The 20,125-nt window shown below is 37.3% G+C and overlaps 1 protein-coding gene across 1 annotated transcript; it reads left to right on the forward strand.

Moving 5' to 3' along the window:
* The first annotated feature begins 925 nt into the window (after positions 1-925).
* thoc6 (THO complex 6) lies at positions 926-17,649 on the forward strand. The gene is made up of 8 exons (XM_071656942.1): positions 926-1,186; positions 3,272-3,419; positions 5,038-5,121; positions 5,984-6,138; positions 8,102-8,267; positions 10,532-10,679; positions 11,284-11,393; positions 17,118-17,649. The coding sequence occupies exons 1-8, from the start codon at positions 1,074-1,076 to the stop codon at positions 17,205-17,207; spliced, it is 1,014 nt and encodes a 337-aa protein (XP_071513043.1). The 5' UTR covers positions 926-1,073; the 3' UTR covers positions 17,208-17,649.
* The last annotated feature ends 2,476 nt before the right edge of the window (positions 17,650-20,125 follow it).

The following is a 20,125-nucleotide window of genomic DNA, read 5'->3' on the forward strand; positions in this document are numbered from 1 at the left end:
GAGAAATGAACGTAAGTGTTCCATGGCGCCAGTCTTATCAAAAGAAGGAATTCCGGGATTCTTTCACAACTTAAAAGTATCATTGTGGAGGAATTTCATTCCTGTTAAACCCAAATGTTTGTGAAAGAGAAAAAAAAACCCTAATCGCACGTTCTGGAACAATGAAACACCTCGTTTGAAATATTATGTGTGTGTGTGTGTGTGTGTGTGTGTGTGTGTGTGTGTGTTATTATTTAACATTACTGTAAAAGTTATTAGTTAATTAGTGAATACTGTCATTATCAAAAATGTCCTCAGTTACACTGTGCATACATATCACAATTTGATAATAGAAAGTAATTTGATATAAATTGATGTCAGTTAAAAATAAATTGTTATTCCATATGTTGAATATATATATATATATATATATATATATATATATATATATATATATATATATATATATATATATATATATATATATATATCATTTATACAGTTTTATATCTTAAGATAGGAAGGTTGCTCATAGCCAAACATATATTGACTGATCGGGTAAGTTACTGATAAAGGAACTACTTGGAGTTTGTCCTTGACTATGAAACCTCAAGATATGAAGTATTCGGTACATGACAACCATTAATCGAGCGCTGACATTCACAGTGATGTTTCTGTCAACAGCCTGGTTAAATGAATGAGTTGATAATGGATAACAACCTCATCAAATAGGGGTACAAAGTACAAAGTGTATATCCAATTTGACTTTGACTAATATGACGCTAAACCATTCATAATTTATACATCAAACATATGAATAGAACGATGATTTTTATCAGACTCAAACTGCATTTCAAATCTCACAAATAAAGCTTATTTCTTATATTACACTTGATTATTATGATGGAGCCCAGTACCATTGAAAAGTTTCTACTCTTCGTTTTCCACTGTATTGCGCCCCGAATCCAAAACATAAACAAATCTGGGACTCTCTAAGAGGCATACAGTAACTGAAAGCTAGAGAGCCTTATTTAAACCACACTAATAAATTCAGAGAATAAGGACAGGAGGAGTGAAGTGACAGCGATAAGATAATGGTGTTAACTACACTAAAGAACTTGTATACAACTACCTTTAGCCAGGCAAGCTCCCCGGAATCAGCACTGCTAGCTGTTGGGAACAATGATGGCAAGATCGTTGTTTATGAGTAAGGATTTTTTTTTTGTATCCTTGATATATTTTCTCTATTATTTGATAAGTGTTGGATGTCAAGTATGGCCACAGGTGTGAGAAAAATTGTAATGACCAGGGGGCCGTTAACCACCAGTTCGTAGTGACGAGGCTGAAAAGACTTTGAATATCTGTTCTAGGAAAGTGGCGATTTTAACGGTAAATTTATTTATGGGATATTGCATTTATTTGTTTATTTGCGCGCTTGAACAATTTCTGGGTATTACAATATGGTGACGTTCCTGTTTAGGGGTACCACAAAAATTGCAGTAAAGTATTAGTGGCACTACAAAATAACTTACGAATTTGATTGCAGAGCATATCAGTGGGATCTTGACACTTTGTAAAACTGATATAGAGTATTATTTACCCCTTATGAAAAATAGTCTGTTTCCTGAAGCTACCTCGCTGATGCAGGAGACTACGATCAAGTATAACATGGATATTGTAAATAAAAATTGATGTTAAGTTAAAATTACTTAAACAGTAAAATGTGTGTGCAGTAAAATTAGTGGAAGTAAAACATAGCAAAATAATTGAGAACCTTGCATAAAAGCCAATATTTACTTCATTTTGAGTGGTATACTTGAAATATTTTTAAGACATTGTTGCTATCTTCCATATATTGCATTAGTAGCATGCAGGTGTAGAAGATGAACATATAATTATTTGACAATAAACACTTTGGAAATAAAATTTCTAGAAATGGGGATAAGTAACTTAGAAAAGTTAGTTTTTTCTATTCTATTTGATTTGTTTTCTTATAGAATTGTCTACATTGAGTTGTGATTTAGTAATAAAAACATAGACTAGTTTCATAATTTTCATGCTTAAAAAAAAATTATGATGAAACAATATAAAAACTGCCTATTAATAAAAAAAGAATTGCTTGAAACTGCACTGTTATTTGTATGAGTAATGGTACATTGATGAAGTTCCATAGTAACCACATTACCAGTGAAGGTATTTCAATTTTACATTTATTTTTATCAATTTTTTTTTAAGCCCTTATTTCATGTATGTTCTCAAGCTCGCGGGATAGACTGCTCAGGAGAGAAATGTAGGTTTTGAGATTTGAAAAACCTTTTTATCTTTTAGGCAGTGCCCTGTGACCAGTTTTTTTTTTTTTGGTGACTGTAGGCAAGGGCTTCCATACTGGATATGCAGAGGGTTTGAATGGCCTAACCCTTATATTCTTATGGGGTGCTGCCATAAAAAGTTTTTCATTATTCATTACTGACACTTTTCTGATGCTTCATATCCTCTCTCCACTTTTATTGGGGTTTTAGCACAATAAATTGCTTCAGTTTTCAGAATTCAGAATCATGTTTCAGAGCAAGAAAAACATACTTCTGGTCAATTTCAAGAGAACAGTGACATCTATCCTTGTTATTTTATTAGTGCCTTCATTAAGTTTTATAGTCTTGGTGTTATTGTTTGAAATTACACCATATTTTAGTGGGTAATGCCTCTTAAGATTCAGGTTATCATTATGGAATTTAAAATATGAGACTGCCAGTCTGGATGCCTTATAGAAATATTTATATTGTTGAGGGAGGTTGTGAGGTTAGAGAAACTAAGGTGATGAAAATCAAACTTAATCTAAGTTATAAAGACATTAAAATGTTACAAATTTAACCAGTTCTATTAGAGATCATTTTTGCTTGTTGAATGTGATACTGGCAAAGATCTGCTTATTGACATATGCTCTATTTAGACCATTTTTAGCAGTCAGTAGAATGATCGTTAAATACTACCATCGTAAATCATGAATTGAGGCTTAAAGGTATTCCTTTAGTGAAAAACTGCTTATGTAATTATTTTAGAATTTTTTGATTCAGATCTATCTCAATGTTGTTCAGCAGCATAGCTAAGAATATGCATAACTGTGGATGATTTTTATTGCCTACATCTCATTTTCTTTTAACTTTGAATTCTTAGTGATTATTCACTTTACTTTGCAAAGACTGATGATTGATGAAAAAATGTGATACTTGATATGGTGATTTGTTTTAAAACTGCTATCAATATTTTCACATTTACTAATTTACATATTTTGTAGTTTATCAGGTGTTAATGCCAGTCGAGAAACAGGTGTTGGTGAGAGACTTGCAAAGCCATGGAAAATAATAAGCGCTCACAATGATGCAGTATATTCTATGGTGTCTACAGATGCCTTTTGTATATCTGGAACTACAGGTTTGATTGCAGTAAGTTGATATCGAATTTTTGTTGTTCTGCTTTGTAACTTTTGTCTTTTGTGTATCAATAATACATTTGCACATATACAGTATGTACCATGTGAATGGAGGTTGGCATGAAAAAATAACAGAAATGATCTTTATGTGAAGCTGTATGTACATTATTAGATGTGAGGATATATAATTAGAATATGGGAGTTCTCTCTCATCTAGGAGGAATTTCTTACTACAAAGGAGTCCATTTTTTCCCTACTCTTGCATGTAGTGCAGCCTTGCAGGTGCAGGAGCCACATAAAACATCCTGGGGAGGGGGATATAATTTCATGTGTGGCGGGGTGGCGACGGGAATGAATAAGGGCAGACTTATGAATTGTATGAATTATGTACATGTGTATATATGTATATGACTGTGTGTGTATATATATATATGTTGAGATGTATAGGTATGTATATGTGCATGTGTGGACATGTATGTATATACATGTGTATGTGGGTGGGTTGGGCCATTCTCTTGTCTGTTTCCTTGCGCTACCTTGCTAATGCAGGAGGCAGCGACAAAGTATAATAAACAAATATTTTTTTTTTTTTTTTGCTGCCTTTATTCATTCCCGTCGCCACCCCACCACGCATGAAATGACAACCTCCTCCCCCCGCATGTATGCGAGGTAGCACTAGGAAAAGACAACAAAGGCCACATTTGTTCACACTCGGTCTCTAGCTGTCATGTATAATGCACCAAAACAAAGTATAAAGGTAATTTTTTTCAAAATGATGAAGGATGAAGCTTATGCATCACATGTCAGTTCAGTGTACCCTTATTGTAGTGTCACATAGCTGAAATATTTTGACTCATTGAAATGTCATAAGTCAAAGCCCTGTTGTACTTCTCAAAAACATCTCTGATGCTCATGGGACACTACATCGGACAAATTTTTTTTTTTTCAGATATACATTTTTCCCATTATACACTAAGTTAATTCATACCACCTCCATCATTAATGGACACTAGATATTCAAGTGTCTATGAAGTAAATTTATCATTTATCAAAGAAGAAAGCAGCTTGTATGCCACAAAGAGTTAAAGGGCTGTCGAGATATATGAATAATTTTGTATGGATGGCTGTTGTTACTTGTTTGATTTGACAATGTTGTGTATAATTTTCAGGACAGGAATACTTAAACAGTTCAAATAATCTGTTAAAGTCATTACAATAAACCAATATAGTTATAAATGTATTTATTCTTTTTTTTATAGGTTGTGAGCCTTATGGTTAGTCATGTGGAAAAATCAGTTTTGAAGTACAATAATTTTGTTCCATCAAGTTTTGAAATCATACAAATTGTGGAGAACCCACTTATCAACCTATATTGCTTATTTGTATCATATATGTGGACAGAAAAGCTGACTAGTTTATCAATCATTGAGTCAAGCTTTGCCTAAATAGGGTGATTTTAACAGGCAATTAGCTTGTGATTGACAGACCCTTTGTTGCTTGGTGTTGGGGAAAGAGATGACCACTCTTATTTAATAATATTCTTTCATCAAAATTGCCAGCAAACTTTGATGTCAGAAGCTTGTAAGTTGTTAATGCTTAAGTATTTCTTATACTTTGGCGGTTTTCTTTAGGGACGTCGTTGGAATGAAATGAGACAGCAGAACTGCCAGTCAGCATGGACTATATCCCTGGAGTGTGATCAAGCCAATTTTGGGGTAAGATGGCTAATTCAGGTTCATACAGTAATTGCTGTAATTTTGCAATGAGTTAATGTGAAAATCACAGATGAAATCAAAAGGATTACATTTGAAAAAGTAAACTAATACAGAGGGAGATAGGTCACTAGACAGGATAGCTTGATATTAAATATGTCACTTATAGTTACACTAGTTGATACTGAATATCATGAAATTTATTTAAATGTATGCAGATTGGTATAGCTTTCAGGAGAGTTGGGAAAAATACTATGTTGAATGTATGGTAGGATTCACTAAAAAGGAATGATGGAACCTCCATTAATGAATACTAATGTAATGCAGATTTCTGACAATAGGTGATAGAGTGCAAGTGGTTGAGATGGATGTTGTAATAGGTGGAGACAGGGGCCAGGAGATTGACAGAGGAATCAAGAAACTAGTGGGAAATATTATATTTTGATATGGTAGATAAAAGTTGGAATGTTGAGTTGTCTTGCTCAGTTAAAGAAAAGGTAAGTGGAAAAACATTGAGAGAAGTGTTTATGAGTGAAATACGTACATCAACAATCCAGGTTAGTGTAAAAGGAAAGGATAAAGGGTAATGAAGAGATTTGGCATGAACCACCTTCCTGTCTAGGAGGAGGTGTATTTGAAATTAGTAAATGTGAGTGTGTACAATTAAAGGATTATTATGCTATTTTATACAGTTGTGGAAAAGAATTTAGAATTGACAAGTTCAAAAGTGGTTACAGAAATTTATGAAAATTGTAGTTACCTGTGAGAATAATAATAACTGACATGATCAAAAGAATGCTTGGGTGATAGCCTGTTTATGGAATACGACTGATGTATTGCTTCTGAAATTGCTGATTTATTGCAGACTCCCGAGGTAAACAGTCTTGCATATGACACTGTAAGAGGTCTTGTATATGCAGCATGTGGTGACTGGCGCACTCATGTATATGACCTCGAGACGGGTAAACGTACTCAGACATTGGAGGGACATGATGACTATGTACACGATGTGGTTACAAGGTATGATTAGAATATTTCAGTATGAACACTGTAATGAAAATTTTTGTTCAACCTTATATTAAGCATGAATTTTACATGTGAAGAAATTCATGAGTCAGTTGTTGTTCGCTGATGATACAGTGTTGGTGGCTGATTCGTGTGAGAAACTGCAGAAGCTGGTGACTGAGTTTGATAAAGTGTGTGAAAGAAGAAAGCTGAGAGTAAATGTGAATAAGAGCAAGGTTATTAGGTACAGTAGGGTTGAGGGACAAGTCAATTGGGAGGTAAGTTTGAATGGAGAAAAACTGGAGGAAGTGAAGTGTTTTAGATATCTGGGAGTGGATTTGGCGGCGGATGGAACCATGGAAACGGGAGTGAATCATAGGGTGGGGGAGGGGGCGAAAGTTCTGGGAGTGTTGAAGAATGTGTGGAAGTCAAGAACATTATCTCGGAAAGCAAAAATGGGTATGTTTGAAGGATTAGTGGTTCTAACAATGTTATATGGTTGCGAGGCATGGGCTATGGATAGAGTTGTGCGGAGAAGGTTGGAGGTTCTGGAAATGAAATGTTTGAGGACAATATGTTGTGTGAGGTAGTTTGATTGAGTAAGTAATAATAGGGTAAGAGACATGTGTAGTAATAAAAAGAGTGTGGTTGAGAGAGCAGAAGAGGGTGTTTTGAAATGGTTTGGTCACATGGAGAGAATGAGTGAGGAAAGATTGACCAAGAGGATATATGTGTCAGAGGTGGAGGGAACGAGGAGAAATGGGAGACCAAATTGGAGGTAGAAAGATGGAGTGAAAAAGATTTTGAGTGATTGGAGCCTGAACATGCAGGAGGATGAAAGGCGTGCAAGGAATAGAGTGAATTGGAATGATGTGGTATACCGGGGTTGACGTACTGTCAATGGATTGAACTAGGGCATGTGAAGCATCTGGGGTAAACAATGGAAAGTTCTGTGGGGCCTGGATGTGGAAAGGAAGCTGTGGTTTCGGTGCATTATTACATGACAGCTAGAGAGTGAGTGTGAACGAATGTGGCCTTTGTTTTCTTTTCTTAGCGCTACCTTGCGCACATGAGGGGGTGAGGGGGTTGTTAGTTCATGTGTGGTGGGGTGGCGATGGGAATGAATAAAGGCAGACAGTATGAATTATGTACATGTGTATATATGTATATGTCTGTGTGTGTATAGGTATGTATATGTGCGTGTGTGGACGTGTATGTATATACATGTGTATGTGGGTGGGATGGGCCATTTCTTTCGTCTGTTTCCTTGTGCTACCTTGCTAACGCGGGAGACAGCGACAAAGCAAAATAAACAAAAAAAAAATATTTTGATTATTATTGCATTGCTGTGGAGACTCAAGCTCCTGCATTACATTAATGATGATAAATTGTTCAGATATACCTAAAGGAATACTATTGCAAAATCAAGGTATGAATTAATTGATTTAGAAAGCCTCATAAAAAGCGAGAGTAGAATAGAGATTTTGATGTACTTCATGACTTACTACTGTGGTTTAATTTGGTTATGAAATCTCTTATTTATGTCCCCCAAGAGATATGTGTACAAATAATCTCTTTAATGGGTATACTAATGAATTATCTGTGTTTGGAATTCTGCTCTTGCTGCTTTTAGAAAGAGGTATAGAGGGTTTGTATTTTGATATCATGTAAGTAGATATGAAGTCTCCATGTATTTCTCTTGTGTTTCTCATCAGTTTTATGATCATAAACAGCCTTGAAAGGACTTGTGGCGTGTTACTGAAAACACTGCTCTAGATGTGCCCTCTGCCAGTGGCCTGTTAAAGGTGAGGCATTAAAGTCTAAGAAGTGGCACTGAAGTTCACCAGTTATGGAGAGACTTTTGCCATGGCCACCCCCTTGTGGGAGTTTCTGAATGGAACATGTGTCAGAGGTATAGATAGATTGATAGTATTTTGTGGTATAATGAGTTCCATTACTTGTACATTTTTATCAACAGCGGAAATTTGGTAGCAAGCAGTGGAGAGGATGGTCAGGTGTTTGTTTGGGATCCTCGGTCAGGAAGGGAGCCTCGTCACAAAGTGGCACCTCACACCCATGATCAGCTAGCCAGACCACACCTTGGGAGATTTATTGCATCTCTCGATCTCGACAATGATTGGCTTGTAAGAGGCAATGTGAACATTATACTGCTTGCTAACACTTTCTCACTATTGTCTTTAAGTTTGGTTAAGGTCAAACTTCAGTTTGCTGTGTCTCAAGCATTTCTTCTCACCATTACCCTGCACCATCATCAAAATATCATACTTTGTTTGAAATAACATGTTCCTAGATCTTCTATACCATTGCACATTTCCTTGTCATACAAAAGAGAGCACTCCAAACAATCATTAACTACCTAACAAACACAAACATTCAGTACTTGAGTAATGAGAAAAAAATTCTGATGATACCATCCTACCTCAATTTGCTCGGCACCAAATTCTTTGTAACAGTGTTAGAGCCTTTGCATCCAAACCACTCCATAGCCACCCACTCCTGAGTAGAAATAAAAATCAGACCCCTTCCTCACATTCCAACAGCCTATACCCACAGATCCCTCCATTGAAACCAACTTTGACAAAACGTATACACACCATTTCATCTCTCCCTTTGTCTCCCCTTCTTCATATTACCATCAGTGACACATATCCTCTCCGTCAGCCTTTCCTCACTTATCTTCTCCATATCCAGACCACCTTAGGAGCCTATAGAGAATAAAGATTTTAAATATTTTCAAAGTAAAATTTAAAATTTAACATATGTCATTTTAATTATCTAACTTCACTTTGATTTATAAAGTTAATACAGAAGCAAAGTGTAAGTAGTATAAGAAGTAGATAATAAAATGATCGACAAAAATTTCACATTAATAACTTTTAAAGAAAAGTTAAGAGAAGGGATGAAACTGAAGAAGAGAAATAGAAAAGGAAGAAAAGAGAGAAGTTAAGAAAAGAAAAAAGTAAAAAATGGAGATGAAAACATAGAAATAGAAGATAAAACTAGAAAATAAGATGACATATTTCAGTGTGTTTAAAGTCAATAAAGTGACCTTGGCTTGAAATAGTGTAATGAAATACAATTATTCATATAAACAACAGTTTGTAATTCTGTTTTCTTACACTTTTGGTTATAAATAGAAATAGTTCAAAAATTTCTTACCACGTAGGTTACACCTTGGAAAAAAGACTACGAAATCACTCTTGAAACTGTAGTAACATGCTGGAGAAAGGTCTCTTGTATATGACTTGACCTGGTTTACATTAATCTGTAGTATGAAAACTAATGAAGGATATCACACACTCGGTTATGAAAGTGACAGGTAAGCTTTAAACAATGCATACCAAGTATCTGTGTTTAACATGTTAGCCTATATACCAATGTAGTGTGACCTAAAAGTTTGAGTCAGGTTGACTAGACTCTCTGATTATAGAGTTGACTTGTCATATCATTACCTTGATAATTAGATTACACTCAACTTGATATACCCTTAGAGGCAACACCAACCAAAACTGCTCTTCATATCAGACAAGTTCACTATCAGGTCATGGTGACAAAGGCACTTTGATTGCAAGGGTTGACCCAGTACACTAAGAAAGAGAGTCCCAGCCACCTTGATAAGGTTATTGATAGGATATAGTCCTAGAGAGACCACTTGCCATCTTGAGAAGAATATTGTTTGGACCTGCTCTTAGAGTTGACCTGGCATGCCCTTAAATAGGCTACTAATCCCCCTATCCTGACCTGCATAAGATTATAATTGCTCTATAAACCACTCAAACACACCAAAAAGCCTTTGAGAACCTGCAGACAATTACTTTTCAGGGATATTGCAAAGGTCTTTTCTACACTTGATTACCTGGTAACCCAATCTTGCTAAAAGGGCCAAGGGCTGCACAAAATTTCCCTAAGGGATGCAGGTAACTCTGTAAAGCAGATTAGTAACCTGTGTTCTACATCAGCGACAGGTGACGAAAGTGGATACAGATAAGTGGAATTATTTTATAAAGCTGTCAGGGTAAACCAAAGAATAGTTTGTGGGCTTGGCTTTGGAAATTAGGCGCTTGTTTCAGTTCATTGCATATAACAGCTGAGAGTGGAATTGTTCAAAAGGAGCCAGAGTTCATTTGTCCCTTATGCTAAGTTGCTAAAGTGTGAGAAATAATTGGGTAAAAATGAAAAAATTGTTGTTTCTTCCCTTTAATTTTGCTGGAATATAACCATGGTGTCAGTTGAAATTATTTGCAACTTTGCATTTCCTGATTTATTTGTGTGTATAAATAACCTGCTGTTACATGTTATTGTGAATTACTTTTATAGATTTCTGATTATTTTTTTGTAGAATATAAGTTATGAACTTTTGGGTAGCATATTTATCGCCTTACCTCAGGTGTGTGGAGGTGGACCACGGGCTGGAATCTTTCACTTGAGATCTCTTGCTTTAACAACAGTCCTACCCCCTGCAAAATCTGCCATTCATGTCACAAAGTTTACAAGGCATGCAGAAGGTGGAGATCGAGGTGGGATTGTAACAGCAGGTAAAGATAAATTTTTTCATCGTTTTAGAACATATTTACTGCAAGATAACTGCCCTAGTGATAGTGAAAGACAATTTTGTAGCAGATGATTGTGATTACCTTAGATCTCCTGTCATAAAAAAGATGGTGAAAAATTATTACTGTTTATTTGTGAGCTGTCATGAATAAATTGTTTATTAATAATTGCTCATAGATCAAACCAAAGTAAGATTTCTTTTATACTACTTCAAGAGGTAAATAATTATACAAATAATATGGGAGTAATGTAAAAATGATCAAACTTTAGTTCTAGGATGGCTGCTGGAAGCATTGGCTTCACTAGGAATATGTTTTCGATGCCTTATGTTGGTCACTTGCAATGCTGGATGAGTTAGTGTCCATAAAATCAGTTTCCATATGCAGAGAGGTAAATAATTATAGGAACAGTACCAGAATTATTATGAACAAGCTTTATTTAGTTTTAGGGTGATCACTGGCTCCATGTGTGCTGGGAATACTTTCTGATGCTCTATCTTCATCACTATCAACTATTCCTTGCCATATTGCAAATATAAACTGCATATTATGTCTTGAAAACTTACCTCCCTCATGAACTTCTTCTCAGGTGTATCACCCCATCTCTCCATATGCAGCATGGCTGGAGTGGTGACAGCTCAGCTCCCATCATCTTCACCATGTATCTACACTGTCAGCGTGTCTGACAAGCCTTTCACTGTATGTATGTCCTATTTTTAAAGACCAACTTAATTTACTTTTGAACTGTCGTAATGTTATTGATTGGAGAGGATAAAGACTATCAATCCTTAATGCTTGGGACTAAAAAGCATCGAGTGAATTTTATGGTTCTTAGATCCACAGATTATGGTCAGATCTGTCTTAACCTTAATGCTCTGTGTACCTGAAGTGGGTTTAAATATTTGATATTTTAAGTAAATATGTACTATATTAAACATTTGATAAACATATACTTAATTTATTTTACATTGTTAATCCAATATTCTTTCTTCTCAAACTCTCAAGCACTGTAGTACAGGTATGTAGACTAAAGGAAGGGTTGGCAGGCAGGTCTTTCATTTCATTTCATGTATGAGATTAGCGTCATTGTCAGTGTGGGTGATCAAAGATAAACTGTGGCTTGGCAGTGTTATACTCGAGGAATTTGCAGTCATTATCCATGACAGGTATAGAGTGCATATGAGCAAATGAGGCCATTCTTAGGTGTAGAGTGTATATAAGCAAGTGAGGCCATTCTTGGTCTGTTTCTAGCACAATTTCTTGGGGGGTGGGGGCTAGCAGTTGCACTTTTTGGATGTTTACCACACTTCTATGCCTGGTTGACTAGTTTTTTGGTGAGTTGCCTTGAGGTTGAGGCAGTAGGAAAATGTTTTGATTATGGTAATGGATGGTTGTCAAAGAGAATCTCTGGTTGGTTAGTATCAGGCATGGTGAAGGGTCAAGAGTTGCATCATTTAGACCACCACACTTTGAAGCCTGGTTATACATTTCAGAAAGTCATTGCCTTTTAAAAAGTTTAGTCTTTCCTTGTTAAAAATATTCTGAACAAGGCTTCAGTTACACTAGACTCCCAGCAAATGAGACAGTGCTAATGAAATATGGCAAATGTATCTTTGTATTGCCTTTCTCTTGATTAAAAGGTAGCAAAAAATGATTGCTTAAATCTTGTTGTTAAATGAGGAAGGTAGGTAGAACTCGTCCTTCAATTCTGTATGTTCATATGGTTCCCTAGCTTTGCTTTGCTCCTTAGGATGCATAGGTCTCATATATGTTACGAGTCTTACAAAACCTCAAGGTATGCCAAGTGTTATAAGTATTTGAAGCTTTACAAGTTTTGCTCAATGTTTCAAGCCATAAGTAACCCCCAGTGGACTTAACAGAAGGCTATTCTCCCTTCTCACAAACCTTTGGAAGCATCTCAGACACCATGACAACATTTTCTACCAGTTGATCCTTCTTCTAATGTTGAAGGGATAAGAATGGAATTCTTTGCTTAGTAGACACTTGTTCCATAACTTTGCATTTAACCTTGGCCATGTACGTCTTCTTGTTAAGCTCTCATGATTTGGCTGAAAAAATTTGAGGCATGGATTTTTATTTGGTATTGACCAAAGGATACTCTAAAATACTTTGATCAGGAGGTAGTGGAAGGATTCAGTTCTACGAGGCCAAGAGAACAAAAAGCTAGGATGTTGTTAACTTGATATCACACCCTGGTGCAGGAATGGTTAATATTCAGTTTTGATAAATCCTTTAGTTTTTGTAGAGTATGAGCTGTTCCTGGCAAAACAATCTGGGCATAATGAAAATGGACAATAAATACAAATTAACCCTCTTTATGGCATGTAGGACACATACTATCAATGTATCTATATTTCCAGGGGTGCGTGATGTCTCCATGGTTGTTTAATTTGTTTATGGATGGGGTTGTTAGGGAAGTGAATGCAAGAGTATTGGAAAGAGGGGCAAGTATGCAGTCTGTTGTAGACGAGAGAGCTTGGGAAGCGAGTCAGTTGTTGTTCGCTGATGATACAGCGCTGGTGGCTGATTCGGGTGAGAAACTGCAGAAGTTGGTGACTGAGTTTGGTAAAGTGTGTGCAAGAAGAAAGCTGAGAGTAAATATGATGAAGAGCAAGGTTATTAGGTACAGTAGGGTTGAGGGACAAGTCAATTGGGAGGTAAGTTTGAATGGAGAAAAACTGGAGGAAGTGAAGTGTTTTAGATATCTGGGAGTGGATTTGGCAGCTGATGGAACCATGGAAGTGGAAGTGAGTCACAGGATGGGGGAGAGGGGGAAAGTTCTGGGAGGGTTGAAAAATGTGTGGAAGTCGAGAACGTTACCTCGGAAAGCAAAAATGGGTATGTTTGAAGGAATAGTGGTTCCAACAATGTTATATGGTTGCGAGGCATAGGCTATAGATAGAGTTGTGTGGAGGAGGGTGGATGTGCTGGAAATGAGATGTTTGAGGACAATATGTGGTGTGAGGTAGTTTGATCAAGTAAGTAATGAAAGGGTTAGAGAGAAGTGTGGTAGTAAAAAGAGTGTGGTTGAGAGAGCAGAAGAGGGTGTTTTGAAATGGTTTGGTCACATGGAGAGAATGAGTGAGGAAAGATTGACAAAGAGGATATATGTGTCAGAGGTGGAGGGAACAAGGAGAAGTGGGAAACCAAATTGGAAGTAGAAGGATGGTGTGAAAAAGATTTTGAGCAAGCAGGGGCCTGATACAGGAGGGTGAAAGGTGTGCAGGGAATAGAGTGAATTGGAACAGTGTGGTATACCAGGGTCGAGGTGCTGTCAATGGATTGAACCAAGGCATGTGAAGTGTGTGGGGTAAACCATGGAAAGCTTTGTGGGGCCTGGATGTGGAAAGGGAGCTGTGTTTTTGGTGCATTACACATGACAGCTAGAGACCGAGTGTGAACGAATGTGGCCTTTGTTTTCTTTTCCTAGAGCCACCTTGTGTGCATGCATGCGCAGGGGGAGGGGGTTGCCAGTTCCTATGTGGTGGGGTGGTGATGGGAATGGATGAAGGCAGCAAGTGTGGATGTGTACTCGTGTATATATGTATATGTCTGTGTATGTTTTCATTTCATGTGTGGCGGGGTGGAGACCGGAATGAATAAGGGCAGACAGTATGAATTATGTAAATGTGTATATATATATGAGATGTATAGGTATGTATATGTGCATGTGTGGGCTTTTATGTATATACATGTGTATGTGGATGGGATAGGCCATTCTTTCGTCAGTTTCCTTGTGCTACCTTGCTAACGCGGGAGACAGTGACAAAGTATAATACATAAATAAAATAAATAAATGTATATATATGTATACGTTGAAATGTATAGGTACATATATGTACGTGTGTGGGCTTTTATGTATATATACGTGTATGTGGATGGGATGGGCCATTCTTTCGTCTGTTTCCTTGCACTACCTTGCTAATGCAGTTGACAGCGACTAAGTATAATAAACAGTATATATATTTCTTTTTTTCTTTCATACTATTCGCCATTTTCCGCATTAGTGAGGTAGCGTTAAGAACAGAGGCCTTTGAGGGGATATTCTCACCTGGCCCCCTTCTCTGTTCCTCTTTTGGAAAATTAAAAAAAAAAAAAAATGAGAGGGGAGGATTTCCAGCCCCCCACTCCCCTCCCTTTTAGTCACCTTCTACGACATGCAGGGAATACGTGGGAAGTATTCTTTCTCCCCTATCCCCAGGGATAAAATAATATATATATATATATATATAGCGCAAGGAAACAGACGAAAGAAATGGCCCAACCCACCCCCATACACATGTATATACATACGTCCACACACGCAAATATACATACCTACACAGCTTTCCATGGTTTACCCCAGACGCTTCACATGCCTTGATTCAATCCACTGACAGCACGTCAACCCCGGTATACCACATCGCTCCAATTCACTCTATTCCTTGCCCTCCTTTCACCCTCCTGCATGTTCAGGCCCCGATCACACAAAATCTTTTTCACTCCATCTTTCCACCTCCAGTTTGGTCTCCCTCTTCTCCTCGTTCCCTCCACCTCCGACACATATATTCTCTTGGTCAATCTTTCCTCACTCATTCTCTCCATGTCCCTCAAAGGCTCAGTCCTATATATATATATATATATATATATATATATATATATATATATATATATATATATATATATTCTTTCTTTCTTTCAAACTATTCGCCATTTCCCGCATTAGCGAGGTAGCGTTAAGAACAGAGGACTGGGCCCTTGAGGGAATTCCCTCACCTGGCCCAATTCTATGTACCTTCTTTTGGAAAATTAAAAAAAAAACGAGAGGGGAGGATTTCCAGCCCCCCGCTCCCTCCCCTTTTAGTCGCCTTCTACGACACGCTGGGAATACATGGGAAGTATTCTTTCTCCCCTATCCCCAGGGATATATATATATATATATATATATATATATATATATATATATATATATATATATATATATATATATATAAAGCAGATTAAACAACCATTGAGGCATCACACACCCCTGCCGCAAACCTACACTCACTGAGAACCAATCACTTTCCTCTCTTCCCAAACGCACACAAGCCCCACATCCTCGACAAAAACTTTTCACTGCTTCTAACAACTTGCCTCCCCCACCACACATTCCCAATACCCTCCACAGAGCATCTCTATCAATATAATATATATATATATATATATATATATATATATATATATATATTATATTTTTGTTTATTTTGCTTTGTCACTGTCTCCCATGTTTGCGAGGTAGCGCAAGGAAACAGACGAAAGAAATGGCCCAACCCACCCCCATACACATGTATATACATACATGTCCACACACGCAAATATACATACCTATACATCTCAATGTACACATATATATACACACACAGACTCATACATATATACCCATGCACACCATTCACGCTGTCTGCCTTTATTCATTCATATATATATATATATATATATATATATATATATATATATATATATATTACACACAAACGCTCACATATACATACACACATGCAGACATTATATATGGCTCTTGGAGTGAAATATTTTCAGGAAAATATGTTATAGTTTAACAGGAAGGCTGTACCAGCAGTATGGAAGGTATGGAAAAGAAAAATGCAAAATGAGTAATTCATACCATAGGACAGTGTCATCCACCATTCAGGGAGTGTGGTCAGGGAGGGAATGGTGGTGTGTGAGGGTGTGATGGTTTGGCAGGGAATTGGTGGTGGTTGTGAGGGAGGGTGTAGTGGCTAGGGAGGAAGGAAATGTTGGTGGCGAGTGACAGTGTGGTGGTCAGGGAAGGAGAATCTGGTGACCAGGGTGGGATGGTATGGTAATGACAATTAGGGAGGGTGTTGTAGCCCACCACAGGAGTGTAGAGACTAGGGCCCAGAGGGTCTGAATCAGCTTGTAGAATATGGAGTGTAAATGGATAAATAGAAAGACACAGGGTGTAAAAGTTTGAAATTTTGGGTATTATATTTTGTAAGGATCATGTAATAGAAACCCATAGAATATATATTAAAAGTTAAAGTGCAGGTAATTATGAGCTATCTTGTTATGATTATTGCAAGCTGCTTACATATGTAGCAGGTTCTGTAACAGTGGAATGGCATGTAGAGTGTCCAGTATCGCATTAGGAATATAGCTGGATTGAAGTGAGAAAACAGAGAAATTTGGTATCATGAATAATGTGGACGAAAATATAGACACTGGTTGTATGGCTATGTGAAAATCAATTGTTTTAAGTTGTTGAATTATAGTATATGGTTTGCATGAGCAACCATACTCTGGTGTGGAACAGAGCATACAAAATCTTGATGGAAATTGAAACTCATAAGAACTCTATGCTGCTTCTCGCCCCTATCATTCACTTAATTTTTTCTTTTTCAGATGATGACATACGGTGGAACAAGTACAAAGCTTGATGTCTGCTTTAACCTGAACTATCGTGACCATACAGTGTCCCTGCTTGAAGATTAAGGACCAAATAAAAAGTGCCAGCATCTTGAAAGACCAACATTTACTTCAGCTCCTTGTACGTTTCAACAGAAGTAAAGGCAAAACACTTTTGAGGACATGCTTAGTCGTGTGAATTTTTGCAAGAGGATTGTCCATTAGTGTTTCTGGAAAAGGCCACATTGATTTGCTCTGTTGGCAGACTTTAGAAAGTATTATTATTTGGTGGATATTGCCTCTGGACATTTCCTCATTAGTCAATGTTCCCTTATACCCAGAACTAACAGACAGGCAGTTATTAAAGTTTTTTATATCAGTAAACTTTAAAAGAAAATTTTTTTATAAGCATTAATTTCATAAGTCAATTTATTTCATTCAAAAGAATTAATAAGTATACCTCAGTACGAGATACTTGAAAGAAAACTATTGTGACATTGCTGAACAATTAATAAAGTACAATTTATGATTTTGAAATTTGATTCCAAAACTTAAACGACATTTGATTTTACTATGATTTTTAACAGATATGAAATCCAGTTTTATAATTAAACATAAATTAATACTCAAATTATTTTTCAACGAATGACAAGAGTTAAGTGCATTCAATAAGTATTTTTTTTATCATACATGATCGCCGCTTGTCGTGACAGTTAGGTAACGCCACGAAAGACACAAAGAATGGCCCATCCACTCGTATACACATATATATATTACTTTTATTTATTATACATAATCACTGTTCACACGTCAGCGAGATAGTGCCAGGAAATAGACGAAGAATGGTTCACACACTCATATACACACACACACACATATATATATATATATATATATATATATATATATATATATATATATATATATATATATATAAAAGGGAAGGGAGCGGGGGCCTGGAAATCCTCCCCTCTCGTTTTTTTTTTTTTTTTTTAAATTTTCCAAAAGAAGGAACAGAGAAGAGGGCCAGGTGAGGATATTCCCTCAAAGGCCCAGTCCTCTGTTCTTAACGCTACCTCGCTATTGCGGGAAATGGCGAATAGTATGATGATACAGCGCTGGTGGCTGATTCATGTGAGAAACTGCAGAAGCTGGTGACTGAGTTTGGTAAAGTGTGTGGAAGAAGAAAGTTAAGAGTAAATGTGAATAAGAGCAAGGTTATTAGGTACAGTAGGGTTGAGGGTCAAGTCAATTGGGAGGTGAGTTTGAATGGAGAAAAACTGGAGGAAGTGAAGTGTTTTAGATATCTGGGAGTGGATCTGGCAGCGGATGGAACCATGGAAGCGGAAGTGGATCATAGAGTGGGGGAGGGGGCGAAAATTCTGGGGGCCTTGAAGAATGTGTGGAAGTCGAGAACATTATCTCGAAAAGCAAAAATGGGTATGTTTGAAGGAATAGTGGTTCCAACAATGTTGTATGGTTGCGAGGCGTGGGCTATGGATAGAGTTGTGCGCAGGAGGATGGATGTGCTGGAAATGAGATGTTTGAGGACAATGTGTGGTGTGAGGTGGTTTGATCGAGTGAGTAACGTAAGGGTAAGAGAGATGTGTGGAATAAAAAAGAGCGTGGTTGAGAGAGCAGAAGAGGGTGTTTTGAAGTGGTTTGGGCACATGGAGAGAATGAGTGAGGAAAGATTGACCAAGAGGATATATGTGTCGGAGGTGGAGGAAACGAGGAGAAGAGGGAGACCAAATTGGAGGTGGAAAGATGGAGTGAAAAAGATTTTGTGTGATCGGGGCCTGAACATGCAGGAGGGTGAAAGGAGGGCAAGGAATAGAGTGAATTGGAGCGATGTGGTATACCGGGGTTGACGTGCTGTCAGTGGATTGAATCAGGGCATGTGAAGCGTCTGGGGTAAACCATGGAAAGCTGTGTAGGTATGTATATTTGCGTGTGTGGACGTATGTATATACATGTGTATGGGGGGGGGGGTTGGGCCATTTCTTTCGTCTGTTTCCTTGCGCTACCTCGCAAACGCGGGAGACAGCAACAAAGTATAATAAAAAAAAAAAAATATATATATATATATATACATATCTTTTCTTTTAAACTATTCGCCATTTCCCGCGTTAGCGAGGTAGCGTTAAGAACAGAGAACTGGGTCTTAGAGGGAATATCCTCACCTGGCCCCCTTCTCTGTTCCTTGTGTTGGAAAATAAAAAAAACGAGGGGAGGATTTCCAGCCACCCGCTCCGATATATATATATATATATATATATATATATATATATATATATATATATATATATATATATATATATATATATCTTTTCTTTTAAACTATTTGCCATTTCCCGCGTTAGCGAGGTAGCGTTAAGAACAGAAGACTGGGCCTTTTTTTGGAATATTCTCACCTGGCCCCCTCTGTTCCTTCTTTTGGAAAATTAAAAAAAAAAAAAAAAAAAAGGAAAGGGAGCCCCGTGGTTCGGGCATTATTGCATGACAGCTAGAGACCGAGTGTAAACGAATGGGGCCTTTGTTGTCTTTTCCTAGCGCTACCTCGCACACATGAGGGGGGAGGGGGATGTTATTCCATGTGTGGCAAGGTGGTGATGGGAATGAATAAAGGCAGACAGTGTGAATTGTGTGCATGTGTATATATGTATGTGTCTGTGTGTGTATATATATGTGTACACTGAGATGTATGGGTATGTATATTTGCGTGTGTGGACATGTATGTATATACATGTGTATGGGGGTGGGTTGGGCCATTTCTTTCATCTGTTTCCTTGCGCTACCTCGCAAACGCGGGAGACAGCGACAAAGCAAAATAATAATAATAATATAAATGTTGGGAAATAACCGGTGTAGACCCCATTGTAAGTAGGAGAGATGGCCTGACAGCGTGATTGGATTATGTGTTAATTGATAGGCATGCGAAAGAGAGACTTTTGGATGTTAATGTGCTGAGAGGTGCAAATGAAGGGATGTCTGATCATTATCTT

The sequence above is a fragment of the Panulirus ornatus genome, chromosome 64 (genome assembly GCF_036320965.1).
Source record: "Panulirus ornatus isolate Po-2019 chromosome 64, ASM3632096v1, whole genome shotgun sequence".
Classification (NCBI taxonomy): Eukaryota; Metazoa; Arthropoda; class Malacostraca; order Decapoda; family Palinuridae; genus Panulirus; species Panulirus ornatus.

Coding starts and splice junctions, on each gene's coding strand:
- thoc6 (XM_071656942.1), top strand. CDS start 1,074: ATGGTGTTAACTACACTAAAGAACTTGTATACAACTACCTTTAGCCAG. Junction 8,268..10,531: donor ATCTCGACAATGATTGGCTT/GTAAGAGGCAAT, acceptor GCCTTACCTCAG/GTGTGTGGAGGTGGACCACG. Junction 10,680..11,283: donor AGGTGGGATTGTAACAGCAG/GTAAAGATAAAT, acceptor ACTTCTTCTCAG/GTGTATCACCCCATCTCTCC.